This window comes from Neltuma alba, unplaced genomic scaffold (assembly GCF_004799145.2).
Source record: "Neltuma alba isolate B1F8T4 unplaced genomic scaffold, ASM479914v2 tig00010519_pilon, whole genome shotgun sequence".
NCBI classification, from domain to species: Eukaryota; Viridiplantae; Streptophyta; class Magnoliopsida; order Fabales; family Fabaceae; genus Neltuma; species Neltuma alba.
In genome coordinates this window covers 60,632-83,247 of record NW_021635394.1, presented here as the reverse complement: position 1 = coordinate 83,247, position 22,616 = coordinate 60,632, and the positions used below count along the sequence as shown (strand labels likewise).

The 22,616-nt window shown below is 34.5% G+C and overlaps 1 protein-coding gene and 1 long non-coding RNA gene across 3 annotated transcripts; both read right to left on the bottom strand.

The window, feature by feature from the left end:
- Nucleotides 1-10,656: 10,656 nt before the first annotated feature.
- LOC114756869 (uncharacterized) lies at nt 10,657-19,092 on the bottom strand. 2 transcript variants are annotated; one of them, XM_028945805.1, is made up of 4 exons: nt 18,959-19,092; nt 15,830-15,945; nt 15,429-15,544; nt 10,657-11,203 (listed from the first exon to the last, which is right to left on the bottom strand). In XM_028945805.1, exons 2-4 carry the CDS (start codon nt 15,935-15,937, stop codon nt 10,837-10,839), a joined length of 591 nt encoding a protein of 196 aa, XP_028801638.1. In that variant the 5' UTR covers nt 15,938-15,945; nt 18,959-19,092; the 3' UTR covers nt 10,657-10,836. The 2 variants fall into 2 exon arrangements, with proteins under 2 accessions (XP_028801638.1, XP_028801637.1); XM_028945804.1 differs by lacking the exon at nt 18,959-19,092 and adding an exon at nt 17,712-17,812.
- Nucleotides 11,991-12,335, bottom strand: LOC114756870 (uncharacterized). The gene is made up of 2 exons (XR_003741511.1): nt 12,245-12,335; nt 11,991-12,155 (listed from the first exon to the last, which is right to left on the bottom strand). It is a non-coding gene; the product is annotated as an uncharacterized LOC114756870 (long non-coding RNA).
- Nucleotides 19,093-22,616: the final 3,524 nt, after the last annotated feature.

The following is a 22,616-nucleotide window of genomic DNA, read 5'->3' as shown; positions in this document are numbered from 1 at the left end:
ACAAGTGGATGGAAGAAGAGGTCTATTTTCTTTATACTACTGTATTGGATAACCCAAAATGTGAGACATTTTCTTGATGCTATGCATATTGAGAAAAACGTATGTGAAACTCTGTTTGGCACATTGCTCCATATTCCCGAGAAGACTAAAGATGGTATAAAAGCGAGGCTAGACATGGTTGAGATGGGGATAAGGGAGGAATTGGCACCAGAGGATAAGAGAACTCATACATTTCTTCATTCAACAGCTTACACACTTTTTGAAAAAGAGAAAAGTAGCTTTTGTGAGTTTCATTTTTCAATAAAAGTGTTGAACGGTTACTCTTCTAACATTAGTAACCTTGTTTCAATGAAGGATTTAAAGTTAAAAGGTTTAAAATCTCATGACTGCCATGTCTTGATGAAAAACTTTATTCCAGTGGCAATACGGGCTATTTTACCTTATAAGGTGTGAGTTATGATCACGAAGTTATGTTTTTTTTTTCAAGTCTCTTTGTAGCAAAGTGATTAATCCCAGTAAATTGCTAAGATTGCAAACCTGAATCATATGTGTACTTGAAATGTATTTTCCTTCAGCCTTTTTTGACATCCTAGTCCATTTAACTGTCCATTTAGTTAGAGAGGTCCAACTGTGCGGCCCAGTGTGTCACACCTTACTTATATAATACCTTAGCATTCATTTAGAACCATTCCAGACCACTTTGGATGGTCTTAAGCTTAAAATTTCAATTTGGACGTTAATTTTCGGAAAATTACTGTTCACTGTCCAGTTTTCAGATTACAGGTCCAACTTTGAAAAATCATAACTAATTCTCGAAATATCGTATGGAGGTGTTCCAAAATTCTACGGAAATCTCTTTCAATGCTCTTTAAGGGAAAAATATTCAACTGAACTCATCCTCACTGAAAACGTACAGTTTATTGGATTAAAATTACTATTCATTTGGTAAAATCTGGACTTTCCAGATTCTGCGCCTTAACTTCAAAAATTCATATCTCATTGTATACACACCCAAATGATGTGATTTACCACTCATTTTAAAGCTTGGGATATGCATTATAATTGTACCAAATTCCGTAGCTTAACTCATTCATATGATAGGTCAAACTGAAGCTTGAAATTAACTGCTTCAGGACCTACGTTTTATCCCTTAATATCTCTTTATTTTAATTCTTTTTATTTCTTTGGCATACCTAACATGGCCTTAATCTTTCTCATTCATACTCATATACTTTCATTCATGCCATAAACATCCTAAGCATATACATTGAATTGATGGCATTCATAACATAACTTACAATATAGGAGAATTATACATTGAATAATAACATCAATCATTAGCATTAATAATTCTCCACTTCTTCTCCTTGCTTCTCATGCCCTTAGTGCCCATCATTGATTTGACCTAAATGGTTGGTTAGGGAGGGGGTGAGATTCGGGGGAATCTCAGTAGCAAACATTACCACATACATGCACAAGATGGATGCTAGTGTATGGTATGTAGTTTTTCATAAATTTAAGTTAACTAGTGACATGCCATCATGCTTTATGCTTGGTATAAAAATGCATGGCCATGGGAACATATTAAAAACAGCATTTCCAGCAACAATCATCATGTCATAACATCATTCAAACAACAAATACAAACCAACACATAAGCATACCATGTCAAGCACATAAAGGGTAAGTTCACTACCTTGCACCTCAAGCTTTCCTCTTACTTTTCCTTTGACTCCCTTGACTTTCCAACCATGTGGGCATTCGGTCAACATCACTAAACATACTCTTGGATGTTTCAAAGGTCCTAAACATAACCATAATGATGACACAATCCATTAGGACCATTAGATTACATAAAGTTCAAGACTAGCTTTCTTGAACCTCAACCCCTTTCTCTTAGTCTTAGGGTTTTCTTTCTAAATTTTCTAATATAAATCTTATCATTTTACATCCTTATGATCTATTTCCTATCAATTAGGACCACTTTAGATGGCTTTAGATTCAAGAATATCAAATCTGGAAATTTTGGTTCGCGGGTACTGTTCACGCAGAATCTTCAGAATTTTTGCTCAACTTTGAAAATTCATAATTAAATCTAGAAAACTCCAAATTGAGTCTTCCAAGTCTCACTGAAAGATAATTAAGTTAAATTTAAAATAAAAATAGTTTCAGGAACCAATTCTACTCAGAACAGTACCATAATTGTACGGAAATCGACAATCTCCCAAAAGTTCAACACTGTTTCCAGATTTCAAACCTTAACTTTGAAAAATCACCATAAATCGTACACATATCCAAATAAAGTGTTCTACCAATGTATTTAAAGCTCATAGAGTGTACTTTAAGCATGCCAAATTTCAGAACCAGATATGAACAGTAACTAATTCGAAAAAGCCATCAAATCAGCACGTAATTCTTCCAATGTTCACATAGATCCACTTGGATCTACCATACTTTGAGGTGTTCTAGCAAGATCTAACAACCAAACTCCCTTCCCCACTCATCAACCATTTTGACCAGCCATCAAAAGGGAGAGAAGACATATTTTTAACCATAAAAGAGAAAGAAACCAAGGCAAGAACACATCTAGAGCCAAGAACTCACCTTGAACCTTGATTGTATGACCAAAGTTGATGCCTTTCTCTTGGTTTTCCCTCAAAACTCTCTCTTTTTCCCTCTCTTCATGCCTTGCACGAAATTCCCATCTGATTTAGGGGAGAGATGAGCTCATTAATGTGTACAAAATATCCCACCAACCATCATTAATGTTATGCCAAGTGTCATTAGCCTACTTAATCTTAATCCTCTCTCTTAATTAACTTAAATCATAATGTAATTAAATTCCAAAGTCAAGATCCTCTCCATTGGTAGCTTGACACTTGTAAAGCTTTAATTAACATCCATTAAAGGCTTGACAAGTGGCGACTTGTGGCCCAAGTAAAGTGCAAGACTCTGATTAATACTTTATCGGTGCACTTTTACTCCGGGTTTAACTTCTTTTCTCTAATTACAGTGCTCTGGCCTCTGTAATTATTTTCTGTCAGATCCATAAATTCTCTTTAATTTTAGAGAGTATCTCTAAATTTTCTTAGCCCATAACACTTCCTTTAAGCCTTGCATAAAATTTATTTACTAAAATACCCTTTTATCGGCAAAACCGGCTCTTTAATTTCTTAAAGCCACTCTACTGGCCTTTTGGTTGCGGGACTAATTTTATAAACTAGAACAACCTTTCAACCCTTTAACCTCATTTTTGTATACACTTTTGAGGTCTCTTGCTATTTCAAATAATTACCTCACATGGTATACTTTTTACCGGTAATAACCTCATAAATTCCGTTGAAGCTGCCTCAGGGGCATTTTCATCTTTTTTCTTCGTAGAAGAGCCTTAGAATATTATTTCCCATTTTCTAGGATTTTCTTGGAATTCTCTGCGTACTCTTCCATTTTTACCCTCGCTGGTCATAACTTTTTGAATTTACGGTTTTACCCCTGCTTAAGCCTAACCTCATAGAACCATCTCTTTGAGGTTTCTAACTTACCCATTGGCCTGTATCTAGCCTCTTTTCTCTTTTTGGGCCTTCGAGACTTTACTGGAGCCTCTAACCTTAATTATACTCGAGCCCCTGAAAACTTTTACTTTGCAGTGTAGTCCCTGAAACTGCTTTAACTTCCTTTTTCATCTTTGGGACTTCTGCTCACAGGGGTCTGGTAACCTATTTAATTTAGGCTATTTCTGGAACTTCTAGGCTTAAAACTTTGGATGTTACACAGTGTATTTAAGATGGATGTACCCAGTTGAGCGTTACATGAAAATGTTGAAAGGGTATGTGAAAAATCGAAGTTGGCCAAAGAGTTGTATTGTAGAACGATATATTTGTGAAAAGACCAATGAATTTTGTACCCATTACTTAAAAAATGCAAGTGATATTGGGGTTCTAATATCTCGTCATGATGAAAGGACGGATGGAGAAGGGATTATGGGAAAGAAAGTTATAACTATTTCAAACCAACAGTGGGAGTAGGCACATCTATATGTATTGCACAAATCTGAAGAGATTGAGGACTATGTGAATGAGCATATTGATGAGCTAAAGAGGGATAATCCCAATAAACTTGAAAGTTGGTACACCAAAACACACATAAACAATTTACAACATAATTGAGAGAGCAGGTGCATGGCAAGTATAATAGTGATCCTAATTTTGTTTTGAAGAAATTAAAGTTGTTGGCAGATGGACCAAGCAAACATGTGATTTCTTTCACAAGCTACCTTATCAATGGGTTCACTTTCTATACTAAAGAGCAAGATGATCGGAGTAAACAACAAAATAGTGGCTTAACTCTTGTAGCTAATACCATGCATATATTGAGTGCCAAAGATAAAAATCCTATCTATGCACATATGTCATACTTTTGGGTAATTGAGGATATTCGGGAGTTAGATTATATTGAATTCAGAGTTCTGAGATATGGTTGCAAGTGGGAGGACAATAATAATGTATTGAGAATTGATGACTTAGGGTTCATACAATTGAATTTGAATAAGGAAGGATACAAGGAAGAGCCATTCATTTTAGCTTCTCTGGCTACACAATTGTTCTATGTCCTTGACCCGGCTACTAAAGGATGGTTTATTGTTTTGTTGACTAATAAAATGAATGAAGAGACGGGGTATGAAGACAATGTAGTTGAAGATGATCCATTTCAAGGGACATCACTTGAATCTCATTTAAATGAAAATGAATCCATATACGTCAGGCACAATCACAATGACGGAATATGGATTTCAAAGAGGGGAAAGTGTTTCACAAGAAGATCAAAACAATTCAAACCAAGAAGAATATACAAAATCCTAAGAGTAGAAACAGGAAAAGATCTACTTAAACATGCATGTAAATTCTCTTATTATTTGCTTTAATTAACTTTTATTTGTTTTAATTTTGTTTATTTCAATTTTGTCATTAATGACTTTATTTTTATTTAATGGGTTCTGATTCATTTTGTTTGATTGAATTTCATTGCAGATGGTAGACGATATTGGATCTAGCACTAATAATCCATCTCAGCCGAGAGATGCCTCTGACTAGGAGAGACAGTTGCAGGACGAGGCTGCACACATATAGAGGGCCCTTTGTGTTATGCAAGAGGTCATGAAAGCTCAAACGAAAGGAAAGAAATTTGCTGTATAGTGGAATAAGAAAGGATAAGCTGTACGGTCAAATAAATTTCGAGTAATAATCCTCGCTCTTTTTGATATTAAATAGTCCATTTTATTTAATCTATATACCGTTTAATTGTGAATCTACTTTGTTTTTGCAGGAATTAAGTGCCCAAAATAAGAAAAGGGTAAAGAAGAATGAATATTCCTACCGAAAGGGGCGCTTGGGTTATGCAGGCCTCGAGCAAAAGGTGACTCAGAAGGAGGGATCAGATGTCACTGTATCCTATCAGATGCTGTGGGCATTGGCCAGGCAAAATAAAGATGGCCAAATTGATAATCCTCATGTTAAGAAGGTCGTGGACAAGATGGTGAGTATTATTCTAAATTACATAATCCTCACGTTATTGTCAAATATCTTTAAGTATGAATAACTATGTCAATGTTTGTTGCACCGAAGAGTTTGTCCCAGGAAATTTCGCAGGGGGCATATTCTGCAGATGACCAGGATATATTGAGGAGGGCATTGGGGACTCTTAACCATCCTGGTTTTCTTAAAGGTGTCAGTTATGGAGTCACCAAGATGGATTACTTCGGGTATTGACAAAAACACTCTTCATCGTGCACGCCTTCCTCTGTTGAGTTCATGAAGTTGAAGGAAGAAACGCGCTGGTTAAAGGAGCAAGTTGAAGCACAAGCGCTCCTAATCGAGCAGTTGATCAAGAATCAAGCACCATAGCTGGCTTCGAATCTCAGCCCAAGTGGCAAAGACAGCTACACATTCCCCTTGTTACCTGAGGTATAATACTTCTTGTGTTTATACGATTACATTCAATTATTTTCATATCACACTAACTTGTCTCCTATGTTAACTCAAGGTGAAGTAGACGTTTAGTGTATGGTAGATAGCCCTAAATATCACACTATTGCAATGGGCCACATGTTCAATTTACTAGGAGAGAGTATAATTCATAATGTGCCTCTCCCGATGCCCAGCCCAGATCCAAAGACAGTAGCTCAAGCAGTGGGTAGTTTTATCAATTGGCCTGGTCGTCTTCTTATGTTAAGAATCCTTCAAAGGTATATATGTATAGGTTGAAACATTCAGTTGATTTAAAATAAACTCTGTTTTAGTTACTAACCGTCCGTTTGTCAGTCTAAGGGGAAGAAGAGCCTATTAGGTGATCACTCATTATCATCGCCATAAAAGTAGCCCTATGAGCCCGTTCAAGCAGTATCATCAAGATTCAGAATACGTCTTGATGAATATGCAGTTGGGGCCCGATTAGAACATGGTGAGGATTTCATGATTCCCCTAGAGTTTGAGCTAGAGGTCTACGATCGACCCTTGTCAGAGTATGTCACAAATGAAGTATTGAAAGAAATTCTGACGCATGGAATGGCCAGCACAAATGCTTGTAACTTTTATATCAGGTATTTGTTAAAACCTTAATTAAATACTTAAGTACTTGAGCATTTATTCTATTGGTATCTTTGTTGATTTAGGTATCTTTTCAAGAACTTTATAGTCCCTAATGGCCTTGATGACAAGTTCAAGATTATCAGCCCTTACACTTTTGCTGGCCATGGACCTGATATGAAGAAGAAAGACTTATCCAAAGACTTGGTAGATATCTTCATTTCTAGGACAGCAAAGCCTGAGACTTTGTTTTTAGCACCTTACTGTCAAGGGTACGTAGTATATTAAACTTTCCTATATTCTTTTATTTTCAAAATATTTTGTAATTGTTCTAATTGTCTTTCTTATACTTAAGGGACACTGGATGCTGATTGTGGTCAATCCTATAAAGCCGAGGATTTGGTATCTCGATTCTCTTCATGGGGATCCAACAAATCGACCATTTATGGTTTCATTGTTCAATAAGTAACATTTATATCTATTATTTAAATTTAATTTAATTTCTTGCTTCAATCTAATTTTTGACAATAATTAATATTCAATTTTATTGATTTCTCAGGGCTTTGTGGCTATACCACACAAATCAAGCCTTACCTTGCCCCCTAAAAAAATGGCCAATTTGACGATACCTTCCCGTGGAAGAAAGTGAAGGTATTTATTACCATTATTTATTATTCTACTAAATATGGTTTATTTATATGATTGACTAATATTATTTCCTTTTCCATTGTTTATAGTGCCCACGTCAGCCCAAAAAAAGCTCTGATTGTGGATATTGCGTGATGAAATTCATAAAGGAGATAATTATGGATAATGCTGACATAATCCCTACACAGGTAATATGCATTTGTTAAAGTTCAATTTATATATTTAAGAATTATACTTATTGTAGCTTTACATTTATATCTAACTTATGTCATAATTTGTGATTGCATACAGTACTTTGCCAACACATATTGCACAGTGTATTCATCCGTTCAGATGGAAGAAATCATTGAAGAGTTAGCGATAGCCTTATTCCGTCAGTGGGCATAGTGGGCACAAAATAGATAAGGAAGTACAAGACATGTATAGCTTTGGTTTAAATTTTGGTTTTGGTTTTTTTTGCTGTTGGTTAGTTTTTGGCATTGAACAACTTTGGCAATTGGCCAATTTTGGAATTGGTTCACTTTTGTACTTATCCAGAATTTTTACTTGCCTTAAACACAAGTTTTTTTAATATGACAGTTGGTTTTGGTTCATTAAGATGTGTATAATAATGTAAATTTTTGCCTCATCATATATACATGTGTGGTTACATTCATATGGCTGAATTGGTTTGAATGCCAACCTGCATGGTTCTGTTGAACACGCTGCTTTGTATGAGGTTTCAAAATTACAAGGGGCTATTGACAAAGCAGAACCTGTATAAAACAAAATTCCCATAATACTTAATGGTTATTACTCAAAACTGTCAAGCATTGCTATAATACTTGACGGTTTTAGAAGGAACCGTCAAGTATTATAATAATACTTAACGGCTTTAATTTTAATCGTCAAGTATTGTTCACCACTATTAGACAACACTTGACGGTTTTGAGAACCGTCAAGTATTATTTACTTATACTTGATGATTTCTAATTAAAATCGTCAATTTTTGTTCTTCAATAATTGACGGTTTTAATGTTAACCGTCAAGTATTTAGAGAAGTAGTTAATGGTTTTTCTTAAAAACTGTCAATTGATCAAATAATAATTGGCGGTTCTTTAAGTAAAACCATCAAATATTATTGAAATATTTGACGCCAGTATACTTGACGATTTTTAACTGTCAAATGACCCAAAATAACTGTCAAGTATTTGTCATTCTGTAATGTAGTAGTGAACACTATAACACAAAATCTTCTACCATGAGAGCAATATTTGTACTCATCAGATGTGGAATTTTTTTCTTTTGAATTAGATTTGTTGTATTAATGTGCAGTACATGAACGGATTTGTTATTTAGAGAAATACTTGAGAAGAATTGGGAATTAAGGATTGATTATTGGGATTAATTTTATATATGTAAATGTACTTAAGTTTAAAAATAAACTTCAAATCATTTCAGGATTTTTTACAAGTAAATGTTTAAGGAACTTATTTATTATAGCTTTTTTAAAAATACAGATTGGGATTCACCATCTGCTTGAGAAGCATTAGCCCAATCCCGTTTTGACCAATTATTAATCATCACATGGACAAGTGTTTATTATAGCAGCTTATGGAATTATTAGTGATACCCACTACTCATGCCTTGTATAGCAGTTTCTTCGCTCATAGTGCGCCATGTTTGACGACTATTTAAGTGTCTTCTTCACAGGCGAAATAAATGCTTGCCGTCTCAGTTTGCGCAGAAGAGGATTCACTTCCAATTGTATACTCCACACTTTTAAGTTGTAACACTATTCCAAAATATTTATTTGCGTTGAACTACTTTTCATGATATTCGCTTTGTCATCAATGTTCCATTAATTTGAAGCATTTGTTGTTGAAAATTAGTTTTTTGGCAACTAATAATTTGTAGCCTATGTATCCCGCCCATCGTTTACGCTAGTTGATTTTATATATCAATATAAAAATAAAATCAATAGCAGGTCAATATATAAATAGTACAATTTATTATAAGAATTAAATGCACCGATCCTAGAGCAGATATCAAAAGGAGGCATATGATCGCTTTTTCACTTGGTAAAAATTTTAAGTGTAGATTTATAATTAAAACAACTTTGAATGGTCTTAAAATATAAAATATTTGTCACATATGATATGTTTAGATAAATTCTTCATTGATTTTTTACATAAAAATAAAAAGAAGTCAATTTTAAGACGAGATAAAAATAATGCAATTTATTTAAAAGAGTTAAAATCGCTTGGGTCTAAAAGCCACTATTATAAGAGGACATTTATTTTCTCGCTTAGTGAAAACAAATCACTCATATGTGATAACTCCACGATCATATATTGTAATATTCATGTATTGTAATATTCATGTTACTACAGGCTGCATAGATGACCAATTGTATATAAAAATCTTTCCTGCAGTCTTTTTAAATGAGTGACAAATACATTCATTATACTACCTCTGGCCCTAATTATAAATCCTTATTTGTAGTTTGTAGACTACAAATGAGGTCTTACAACTATAACTAGAGGTAGTATATAATAGTTATATTTAACAAAACTTACTCGTGCATGTTTCACTAATTTGACACTTTTATTGCACGAGTCCTAAACTTTATTATTTATAAAATTATAAAAATTTGAAATTAAATCACTACATACATTAATAATTATTTATATCTAATTATAAAATCATTTTTACAACTCATGCATTGCACAGGCACCCATAATGTTGATGCGTAACATAGACAAATCAATTAGATTGTTTAAGGACACCGGTTCATAGTCACCGGCTTAGAAAAACATCATCGAAGTAGACTTTACGGGGACACATATTGGTTGCATGTATTGATTTCATGTTTGACAATTACACCATTCGATGCATCAATATCCAGTGATGCTATATTTCGCTATAACTATTAACAAGAGTCAAGGTCAGAGTATGACAAACATTGGATTGTATCTGCCCCGACTGGTTTAGTCATCGGCAGCCATATGTTGCCGTATCACATGTGCAACACGAAGAATAGTTGAAGATCTTGGTCCTTTATGGCAATGGCCATCCTATAGCAAAAATTTTTAATGTTAATAAAAATTTTTTTTTTATAATCTATGAATTTGGAAAACTTATTGTGGAAACCAAACTTTTTATTTTAATTTCTGTCCATTGTACAGCTTTTTATTTGCCCCAAACATACCCCGTGCATTGCATGGACTGAATTAGTTATTAACAAAGGTTGGTGTAGTTACTAGAGAATTGGCTAATAACTCACAAAGTCATGACTTCAAACCCCATGTAAATGTGAAAACCAAGGCTGAAAGTTTCCAGTTTCCACAACCTTTGGCATAAACCTATCACGTATTCAAACAAAATTCTCAATACCAATTACACGCATTCAACAAGTTCACAGATAGAAACCAGGGAAGCATTAACAGAGTTGAACAAAACAGGCTAAATTTTAGACGGTAAATAAACTTCACTTATCATAGACATTGCAGCCAAACTATTTGTTACATGAACTTTAAAGACTGTAAAAATATTTGTTACAAGTGACAATCTATTTACCAGAGGTAATCAATTCTGTTAAGAAGCCAGCTCACATGGCAAATCAATCTCAAGATTTTGAGACGGGCATAGGCGATTTGCTTGAACCTTCTGGTACAGATGCAGAATCAGAAGACCTCCCGGCGGTTTCATCAACTTGGGAATTCATTTCACCAAAACTTCTTTTCTTCACTGTAATGTTAGAATTCATATTATCATTTTCTCTCTCTTTTCCTTTCCCTTTCTTGTCCTTTCTATTGTCAGCCTCCTTATTATCAGCTTGTGGTTCATCACTCGGGGTAGGAAATAAAGGAGGCTCCTGGCCACTCAATCGACAAAATACTCTTTCAACTGTTTCACTTATCTCTCTTCCCAGGCCACTATTGTCTAAAATTAAATCCCAAACTGATTTAGAGGCTTTCTCAAGTATTGGTGCTCTGCATGGAATGAGTATGGACTTAAGTAAGATAACCAAAACAAATACGAATATAAATTTCATCATATACTAAATAAATACAGTATCCAAGATAAAAATGCAATTGACAAGGAATGATCAATATCTTGCCATTCTAAGTGTAACGCAAGAGCAGACAAATAAAAAGGCAAAATACTCTTTTTGATCAACAATACAAGTCTTTTTCACCCAGCCCTACTTGATCCAAAATATAAGTCCGGTTTGATAATATCTAGAACATTTACTAGTTTTCTCCTATGTTGCCCTTCTATACAATTAAAGATTATGAGTAATTAATTCATCATAATTAATGTAGTTTTGACTCTTGATAAGGGCAGATTAGGAAAGTACTACAATTATTTCAAATCTTTAATGATATAACTTCCATTAAACTATTTCGATTCTTAATATAAGATCTATTTAACTACTTTGGGTAGATTAAGGAAACTAAATAAATTATTTAATTCTAACAAATGAGATATGCTCTTAAAATAAGTCTATGTAACATCATAGTATATATCAATTTATAAATTAGATAAATTAGTTTGGAGAAAATGATAAATATGAAATATAAAATGGATTAAGATTATATATATCAAATTCGCCTGGAACGAATGGATGCTCAAAAGATAAACCCTCAAACAAACTCTTTAACCAGCTCCTACATTTAGATTTGGAGGAGCACAATTTTTTGTTTGTATGTCATAGTTGAACTGCACCTATATTGCGGAACAGAGGAGCAGGCAGAATCAGAAAATCAAGACAACGTAAAATTCAAGAACTGAGGTTTACGGGGTGGAAATTTTAATCAATGCAAGTAATAACATTAGTAAATTTGCACATATCATATCCTACATTTACAGTAATGGTAGCAATATAAATGTCTTCTAACGAGTACAAATCTCCACGCACAGCATTGAAATCACACCATTTCACTGCAGGCACAAAAATAGTCTTTATTACATATCATCAAGAGGAGCCCTTAGTTATTGAGGCTGAGAAAGTGAAAGTAGGAGATCAGCACCTCTAGCTCCCTGGGTATCAGTCTTTTTCTCTCAGTGTTAATTTGAGTAATGAGAGCACTCTAAACTACTTGCTCACATTTACACATATAGTGTATCTGATAGGACTCCAAGTCAGCACATTAACGCACCAGAGAAGAAATAGGGAGACTGGAGTAGTGGTTGAGTCTGTTTGCATCTTTTTAGGAGAGTTGAATGAGTCTTTTAGGTTTGATTGATTTTATTAATGATTTATTAATTGAATAAGGGGACCTTAGGTTGTTAGAGGTCCACCAACGTCTCTTTCTGTTAGTTCCAAGATATTAGGGATATTTACTTAATTCTTATATTTATTCAATTGTAATTTCTGCATTATAAATATGTTAGCCATCCTATAAGCTAACATATGAGAGAAATAAATATTTGTTCAGTAATTTGGAGATTCTTCTTCTGGCTACTAAATCTAGTTAAGTGAGATCCTTGCTTAAGTAAATTTTAGTAGATTTTATCCCGGCTATTAGTGAGTTGAGAGTGAGATTCTTGCCTCAACCCTCTACTAGATTATATTTCAGCTTTTTTTTTATTCACTTAATTATCTAGCCATTCGGGTTCTACCAAATTGGTATCAGAGCCAGGTTGAGACTAGATCATCCCGCATTCCCAACCCACCTGAAAATCCTTTAGCAGGAGATAGTGATCCTTTGACCACAATTGCTGCGCGACTAGAAAATATTGAAGCATTAGCTAACAGAGTAGCCAATTTGGAGGCTGCATCTGAAACAAGTCGAAGAGGAAACCATCGTTCTCATTGGGAAGCTGATAGTGAGGACGAACCTGAAGCATCTTATAGGCGCCGAATGCCTTACACGAAAATTGAATTCCCCAAGTTTAGCGGTGGGGATCCGCGAGGCTGGATATTGAAGGTGGAGAAATATTTTAGGTACTATGACACCCCAAAGATTTGAAAGTGGATGTGGCATCAATGTACTTGGAGGGAGACGCGCTTGATCTATTCTCTTGGGTTAACAATGAACGCACGGTAGTGTATTGGGATGAACTTGTGAAGGCTCTTCAAGAAAACTATGGACCATTGGAATACCAGAACCCAGATGAGTACCTTTGTAGCATTCGACAGACAGGGACGGTGTCGGAGTATCGTTCTGAATTTGCTCGCAGGTCCTCACGCGTCAAGAATTGGCTAGAGCATTGCTTGTTAGGTGTCTTTATCAATGGGCTCAAGGAAGAGTTGAAGGCGGATGTACGTATCCATAAGCCTAGAACTGTCTATCGAGCAACCAGTTTAGCATTAGAATATGAAACTAAGCTCCAAAATGCTAATGGGCCTAAGCCCAACATAGCCTCAGGAGTAACTCGCACTTTTTTCCCCTATACCCAACCAGCACAAGACACAAGCATCGCACAACCATCTTCATCTGCAATTCCAAAGCTCCTTCCACCGCCAACCCCAAACACATATTTGTCTCAGCACCCATCAGCAAAATCACCCAGTTCCTCTACCTTGGAATCTGAACGCCAACGTCGCAGGGAGAAAGGGCTTTGTTATCGCTGTGGTGAAGTTTTCAAACCAGGGCACCGCTGCAACTCCTCTTTTTCTCTCCTAGAACTCATTGAAGAAGGAGAAGAAATTATCCTACCCTCAAAAGAAGATGTCAACAATATGGGAGATGGAGGGGAAGTTGAGGTTATGTTTAATGCCATGGTAGGGAAGGCAAATGCTGGAACCATGAAGCTCAAAGGTTCTATAATGGGCCGAGAGATTCTGATTTTAGTAGATAGTGGGTCTACTCACAATTTTATATCAGAAGCATTAGTTTCTGATTTGTGTCTTCCTACTAGTGTGACGTCTTCATTTGGAGTTCAAACAGGAGATGGTAGAGTGGTAAAATGCAACCGTATTTGCACAGATTTAGAGGTAAAAATTTCTGATTTAGTTATTAAACGAGATTATTTCCCCTTCACTTTAAGTGGAATTGATCTTGTTCTGGGCATTAAATGGCTGGCTTCATTGAATACCACCCAAACCAATTGGAACGAGATGTTCATGATTTTCTGGAAAAATGGCAAAAAGTACAAGCTTCAGGGAGTTATTCCAGGGACCCATACTGCTGCCCAATTTCAAAGCCTGCTCTTATTAGAAATTCAAATGAATGGGAACCATCGGTCAAAGGCAAATCCAATGGATAAAGGAACAATTCAAGTGGATGTGCAAGTTCATCAATTACGACTTGAGGGCAAGTCGTGTCTTCAGGGAGGGAGTATTGATAGGACTCCAAGTCAGCACATTAACGCACCAGAGAAGAAATAGGGAGACTGGAGTAGTGGTTGAGTCTGTTTGCATCTTTTTAGGAGAGTTGAATGAGTCTTTTAGGTTTTATTGATTTTATTAATGATTTATTAATTGAATAAGGGGACTTTAGGTTGTCAGAGGTCCACCAACGTCTCTTTCTGTTAGTTCCAAGATATTAGGGATATTTACTTAATTCTTATATTTATTCAATTGTAATTTCTGCATTATAAATATGTTAGCCATCCTATAAGCTAACATATGAGAGAAATAAATATTTGTTCAGTAATTTGGAGATTTTCCTTCTGGCTACTAAATCTAGTTAAGTGAGATCCTTGCTTAAGTAAATTTTAGTAGATTTTATCCCGGCTATTAGTGAGTTGAGAGTGAGATTCTTGCCTCAACCCTCTACTAGATTATATTTCAGCTTTTTTTTTATTCACTTAATTATCTAGCCATTCGGGTTCTACCAGTATCATACCCAAACTATGCTTGGTTACTCGCACACATGCAAGCACAATATTTTGTAGTCAAGCAATGAGGAAGAAGAAAGAAAAGATAGTGAGAAGAAAAACATGGAAAAGAAATGGCTGAAACACAAGATCAAAGGACACACTGAACAAACACAATCTCAATGCTTAGCACAGCCTCCTTGTGAGACGCTGAGCACAAGATCCACTTACGTCAACTAACATGTTATGCATCCTACTTTCAACAGATGCAAAATTATTGGACAACATGTGTGCAGAATAAGCAAAACCTATCCATCCAAACTAAATTGTGTTAGGTAGAATAACTTTTCAGCAGCATTCCGAAAGCCAACTATTAATACAACTTATATAAAGTGCCCTTGGAAAAAAGCAAATACATAAGTAAAAATGTTAAGCAATTAAGTCACTTACTCAAGTTCTTGACGAAGTGCATCAAACAGTTCTCTTTTGGTCTGTTTCTCAGCCCCAGGGGTATTAAGAACTTTACTCTGTTCAGCCATCTTAATAGTGGTACTCTTGAGTTCCTCCTGCCAAAGAAAAGTGGATACATCCCATCACTGATTTAACAATTCATGCATCATATTTCAGTGTTAACACTTGAGAACCATTAACCCACTATCAGCCTTAAGATCAGTCCAAATTCAATGATAAATTCTATCATGTATGTAGATCCCATTAAAAGGCATTAAAACAATAAATGGCTTCTCATCATTTTGACAGGAAAAGGGTGGGGTGAGGCTGTGAGGGGAACAACCCAAAGTCAATTGAACATTGTGAAACCAAGGAAATTATAAATAAGAAAATAAAATTACATTAGCTTTGAGTTGATTGATGATCTTCAATCTGAGGGCATCAATTGTACCATCGTTCATCAACATCTCCAATACATCTTCAGGAGTAATCACCGAGGAAGAAGCCATGCCCTTCCCTGAAATCAATAAAATATTAACTGAAAATTCCATTTTGAAAATCACCAGGAAATTTTACACTTATATATTTGGTACACATGAATGAATTTTAAGTGAATGGGAATGGGAACATGTCAATGGAATGCTGACATAATTTTTAACCGATATCTACAATTATCGAAGCAAAATACCATATTAATTAAGCTTGTCCTTTATCAAGGAAAAACAGAACACAAGAAGATCCAGTTGAAACAAGCATAACCACTCTTAACCACCACAAGGACCACCATGCACAGCAACTTTGTTGTCAACGAGAGGGAGCAAATGACTAGAACTAGGAATATGATCAATCAGAGGGGGGGGGGGAGCAGATACAACAACAAAAGCTGAAGCCCTAAATCAACCACCATGAACCATGAGATGAATGATGGAAGGCTTGGAATCTGAAGATGACATGGGGTGATCATTGAGTTTCTTCAGAAAATTTGAGATGGAGTGAAAGTCATTTTGGTGACAACATTTTCAGGCCCTGTTTGGATAGCAGGCCAAACCATGGTTTGGAGACCCAAACCATGGTTTGGGAAAATAACAACCCAAACAGGCACAAATTATCTGAAACCATGGTTTGGATCAAAACCATGGTTTTTCCGGAAGAAGTGAATCCATTTTGCTTCTGGTTCAAATTGGAGAGTATGATTGTGCCTATTAGAGTAACACCCCTTAATTAATTTTTTATAAACATATTTAATCTTATATCTTATAAATAAATATACACATTAATTATTTATTAATTACATTATCTTATGTATTATTAATTATGTTGGTAAAAAATACTCCTCCGGTCCTAAATGTATAAGGGTCTTACATTTAGGACCAGAGGAGTATATTATTAACAATTTTATTCCTTCAAATTAAAATATATCATACAATCTATGTTTTATGTAATTATCATATTAACTTATGTTTTTTTTTAATAATTTATACATATAAAAAATGCTTCTAATAACAACTATCCAAATACTCTCACTTCTCAAAATCACTTTTTCACAAAATCTATTTTTTCCACAATCTATTCTCCAGAAGTTATTCTCCAAACTATGGTTTGGTTTTATCCAAACACCCCCTCATTCCTAACATTGGATCTTCAATCCCATGGTTCCTCAGGTTTGCTGATTCCCTCAAGCCCTATTTCGTTCAATGCAGGGAAGGAGAGGGGAAGAATTTTCATGGAGGGGAGGGGAGGGCTTTTAATGAACGGAAGGAGAGGGGAGTGGAGCACTTTTAATGTTACCTGTTTGGTTCAAAAGGGAAGGGGAGGGTCAATATTTTTATATGGACAACTTTACCCTTATATTGTTTTTATATAATAAACTTTTTTTATATACATTTTACTATGCTTTTAGTCAGAATCCCCAGAAACATGTTTCCTCACTTATATATAATAGATCTTTCTCATTAATTTTAATATACTTTTTGAAATATTTTACTTCTATAAAATATGATAATTTAAAAAAAATCGTGGAAAAGGGACAATAAACTGGGTTTTGAAAGCTGATAGCCAATCAGACACTAAAATGTGCCATTCTAAAAGTAAGTAGGACATTGAATGAATAACTAAATAAATAAAAGCTTAAAGATATGTGATGGAACAAACTTTTATGTATTTGTATGATATTATGACATGTTACATATTCTATTAATTTGTGACATCATGTTTATCATTTTGGATTATATCATTTTTGTTCAGGAATTTTGTTAATCATTATATCAAAGGTTTAAGATGAACATTCTGATGTGCTCATCTCCCATGAATCTGTTTTAAGCATAGCCATCAGCCTTGCAAATTCATCAAATGATGAAATAGCTACTGATGATATCCAATATGACCTAAGAAGAAAGCAATGATATTGAACATGACAGTTGTGCAGCAAGGAATAGGTTAAAAAAACAGAGCACACTATTCATCTTGTAAAACCAACAGTAAAACTTGATTGCGCTTGAATTTACATTTCCCTTTATCAACTACAGCCTAAAGTAAAACCAAAAAATACATGAAAAATGAAGAACTTTATACCAAATAATTAGTCAATCTAAGATCTATTATCTTATAAAGAGACACCAGTTGATGTAAAGAGACACCAGTTTTATTCAACATCATCTTTTAAAGGGAAGCATCTAAAGCCTCTTCTATGTTCCCAGATTTAACCAAGGACCATGCCCAATCTGTGATCAAGAATGCCCTTGGAGATCCTGATGAAGACAACTCAAGAGCTTTCTCCCACACATCTCCAAAACAACCACACCAAAGCTATACGTCTCTGCATTAAATTGAAGGCTTACCTCCATAATGCAAGAAAGACAATTTGCAATAGAGAACCTTGAGAATAAAATACATAAATGATATCGGATAGGCCAGGATCCAACAACTTTTGAAATTGTGAGCTTTCTCCAGGTTACAACATTACCTTCCATCGTGGAGGACTCAATTCAACCCATTTCAATTTTAGTTTGTTCATTCAAGTTTTCCTCACAAATTACGAAAACCATCACAACAGGAACTTATAAATTGGTTTATTACAGACAGAATAGAATTTTTCTTCCCGTAAGGTTGAGATAAAATGAATTGGGAAAGCTATTATTAAGAAAAGACCATAAGAGGAGATTAGGAAGATCATAAATTGGGAACTTTATAATTAAGAAAAGATCATAAAAAGGTCACAAACTATAATCACAACGATGCACAATTTCCAGCGGTCCATATGTGTTGAAGAATTTGGAAGAAATGTTAAAAAATAAACTTTCATGCCTGTCAATTAGGGAGATTGGACAGAGCATAACCCTCGTTTTCAGTCAAGGCTAATTCTGCTATTATTCCTAGCAAGTGTCGAAGCAGTTTCATATCACAGTCCCAAAGAACCAATTATCAAGAGAATCCAGAAGAAAACCAGATGTAGAAAAGAAATTCAGCTCTAGACCCAAATAAGAAAGAATTCAGGGTTAGCTTGAAAGTGCCACAAGCGAAGGATGACATACTGCGTGGCGGCTGGAGGTGGCAGCGGCAGCAGTAGCCGTAGGATAAGGCGGCGACGGTGATGCGTGACGGCTGGAGGAGGCGAGGCGACAACACATGAAGAAGAGTGGCGGAAGGGAACGGTGAGGAAAACAAACAGCTTTAATCACGAGGGACAAAATTGGAATATTAAAAAATTTTATTGTCAATTGAGTCCGAATGTGCAAATTATTCATCCCCCTCCAAAAATTAAAAACAAATTGTTCCGAGGGAAACAAGAGAAGGAGAGGGGAGGGTAAAAAGGAAAAAAAAAAAAATTTATCTTCCCTCTACTATCCTCATCCAAAGCAAACGCACTTGCCCTCTCATTTTCCCTTTCCTCTCCTAAAAAACCCCAACCGAACACTACCTCGAACTTGAAAAGGGAAAGAATCCTCTCATTGTCCCTTTTCTCATAATCTCCCGTTATCTCTTAATCATATCCATCCATATGATCCAAGAGTTAATAATACACCATATCATCAAGATATTAAAAGTGAATCATCACCCTTCATTGTCAACAAATCATGATCACGCTTTTTTTTATTGCATTAACACGTAACTATCATGAGACTTCATCCCTATTATCTTCAAATCTTACACTGAAACAAGTATCCTCAAATTAGAAGAATAATGTTGTGGCACCTTAATATCATTCAAACAACCATAAAAGCTTGTTTTCTCTTCCTTTAATAATATATGTGTCACATCTAGTATTATGACAATTAGAAATAAAGATATTTCTAAAAATTTAAGGGCCAAAAAAGATAAAGAGAAATAGAAGATTTATGGTGAAAAATAATTATTATGATTTTCTAAATCAATTATGAAAAGTTTGACTAATTAAGAAAAATTGGTCAAGAATAATTATGAAAAAATATTTTTAAGTCCTAAAAAATTAAGAAAAAATAAGGATAATATTCCTTGAAAATTATACGAGATTATATAATTGATTTTATGACCAAATTGCCCATAGAGAAATTACCAAGAAATTTAAGCTTGATTTAGCCTAAATTAAGGCATTTTATTCAGAAAATTCCAAATAAATATTTGGAATGAGAATAAAATCCCAAGAAAATTCTTATAATGTCCTAAGAAATTATAAGAAATTATAGGATTAAAAAGAGACTCCCAAATATCCAAGATTTGTCCTAATTATTTGGACAAGTGGAAAATTCAATAATGAGAAGGAAAATATTTTTTCTTTTTATTTAATTAATAAAAAATTGAGTTTGAGCTAAAGAGGGTATTTTGGGAAGAGAAAAAAGAGAAGAATAATTTATGGATCTGATGAAAAATAATTACAGAGGCCAAAATACTGTAATTATAGAAAAGAAATTAAACCCGAATTAAAAGTGCACCGATAAAGTGTAAATTAGAGCTTTGCACTTTACTTGGCCCACAATTTGTCATTTGTCAAACCCTTAATGGAGAGTAATTAAAGTTGCCAAGTGTCAAGCCTTAAAAGGAGAGGATCTTGACTTTTGAGAAATTAATTACAATTGGATTTAAGTAATTAAGAGAGAGGTTTCAAGGAGGCTTAAGCAATTAACACTTGGACTTTCATTAAATGTGATAGATGAGATATTTTGGGCATTAAAGAAAGCTTATCCTCTCCCTAATTTCATAAATTCATTTTGGCTAGGGAAGAAAGGGAGAGAAAGAGTGATTTTTAGAGAAGAGCCAAGAGGAAAGCAAGTCACTGTGGTCTACCAATCAAGATTCAAGGTTAGTAAGTTGTTTTAAGATGCTTCTTGCCTTGTTTTCTTGAGTTGTATAGTTGAAAAAAATCTATTCTTGTCCCTCTATGGTGCTGGCCGAAATGAATATAGAGAAGGGAGAGAAGTTTTGGTTGCTAAACATAGTTAGAACACCTTGTTTCATGATGGTTTCAAATGGTTGTATGTTACTTTTAAAAAGATTTCATTGTTTGTTTGCTAGAGGAACCATTTGTCCACTTTGAGAATCATACCCTAGGCTGTGTTTTTCAATGTTTGATACTTCCATAGTGTTCAAAATGAAAAATGGTGTAGGATAAACCTAAAGAACAAGTGTTAGAAGCATTAGAATCAAAGTTATAATTTTTAGAATATGAACTCTATAGGTTCGGTCACTTTGATTTTGCAAGAAGGAAGTTTCTTTTCTTAAATCCAAGTAGATATTTGGAATCTACATGAAAAATCATGTAGAAATGGGTCAAGAGAGAATTTTTAGAGTTAAGGAAATAAACTCTAAAAATTCTAAGAACAAAGATTGAAGCTTTAAGGGGTTTAGGATTTAGTTGAGCTATGTTGTTAATTTTTATATGGAATGGTTGGTAATCTTGCTACCTTTTTTGTTTTTTTATCATGTTAGGGTTTGTTAATTGTGGAGAAGAGGAAAAAGGTCAAAGAATCAAAGAGCATTGAATTAAAATAGTAAGATTTAATTAACCTTAATGTTGATTGTTGCATTGATTGCTATGCAATTTCATGTGCTATTGTACGGTTGAGCTAGATGATGATGATGATTGTATCTATACTCCTTGCTTTAAGTGCCTTGGCTAGTGCATGTTAGAGTGCTACTTGTATGGGATAAAGTAGTTCTCTATTAATAGCAAAAGTTTGGAATGCTTATAATTGATGCATGTTGATGTTTTGGTTTATCGATCTTGCTACTAGGATTTCATTGAAATCTCACCCCCCATAGGTAACCTAACATTTTAGGGGCTGAATCATCAAAAGGGAGGCTGCAAATCTAAGGATAAAAATAGTGATAAACCATGAGGAAACAATTATGTTTGGTCATGTATAAGTATATAGGCTTGATGCTATAACCCTAAGCAGGATGCCAATTTCGAGCTATGTTTTTATTAAGTTCTCGAACAAATTTCTTTACAAAATTTGTTATTCTCAAATTTCACATCATGAGCTTCAAATCAATAGGCAGCATGTTAAAAATAGTCAACTATACAATTTTTAATGATTTTTCAAAGTTAAGGTCCAAAATCTAGAAAGAGTTTTTACTAAAAAGATAGAAGTGACTTTCACAAAAACCTGACACTTTTGTAAATGAAATTGGTTCACAAGATTATTTTTTCTTGAAATAGCATTCAAAGACCATTTTATAAAATTTTGAACCACTTTATTTTGATTTTTCTGGATTAAGTTATGACTTTTTGAAATTGGACTATAAAACTGGATTTTTACCATATAAACAGTAAAAATCCAAAAATCAGTGGTTTTTTTATATTTTTAAGCCCAAGACCATCCAATGTGGTCTAAAATGCCTCAAAATAAATTCTAAATCATACTAGAAGTAAGGTGTAACATTTTTTATATTAAAGCGGAAGTTCTAGCATAAGATAGAACGCTCTGCTTAGTCAAACCTATTGGTAACATGTTAGTTGAAGGAAAAATTGACATATTGTTGCAGGAGAATATTACTGTTCATTTATTGGTTTGGTTATTACAATATAGGACAAAGTAGAATGGCTTGTTGTGGCTATAATAGTGACTCAGAGGGTTTAGTTAACTAGAGGAGACCAAAAGAACCTTTCCCTTAATGATTCAATGAGGATGAGGACTATAGCCTTATAGCGGACTTCTACTATGATACTTTATAAGAAAGTAACCCTCTGCCGGACATAGCCACAGTTGCTTC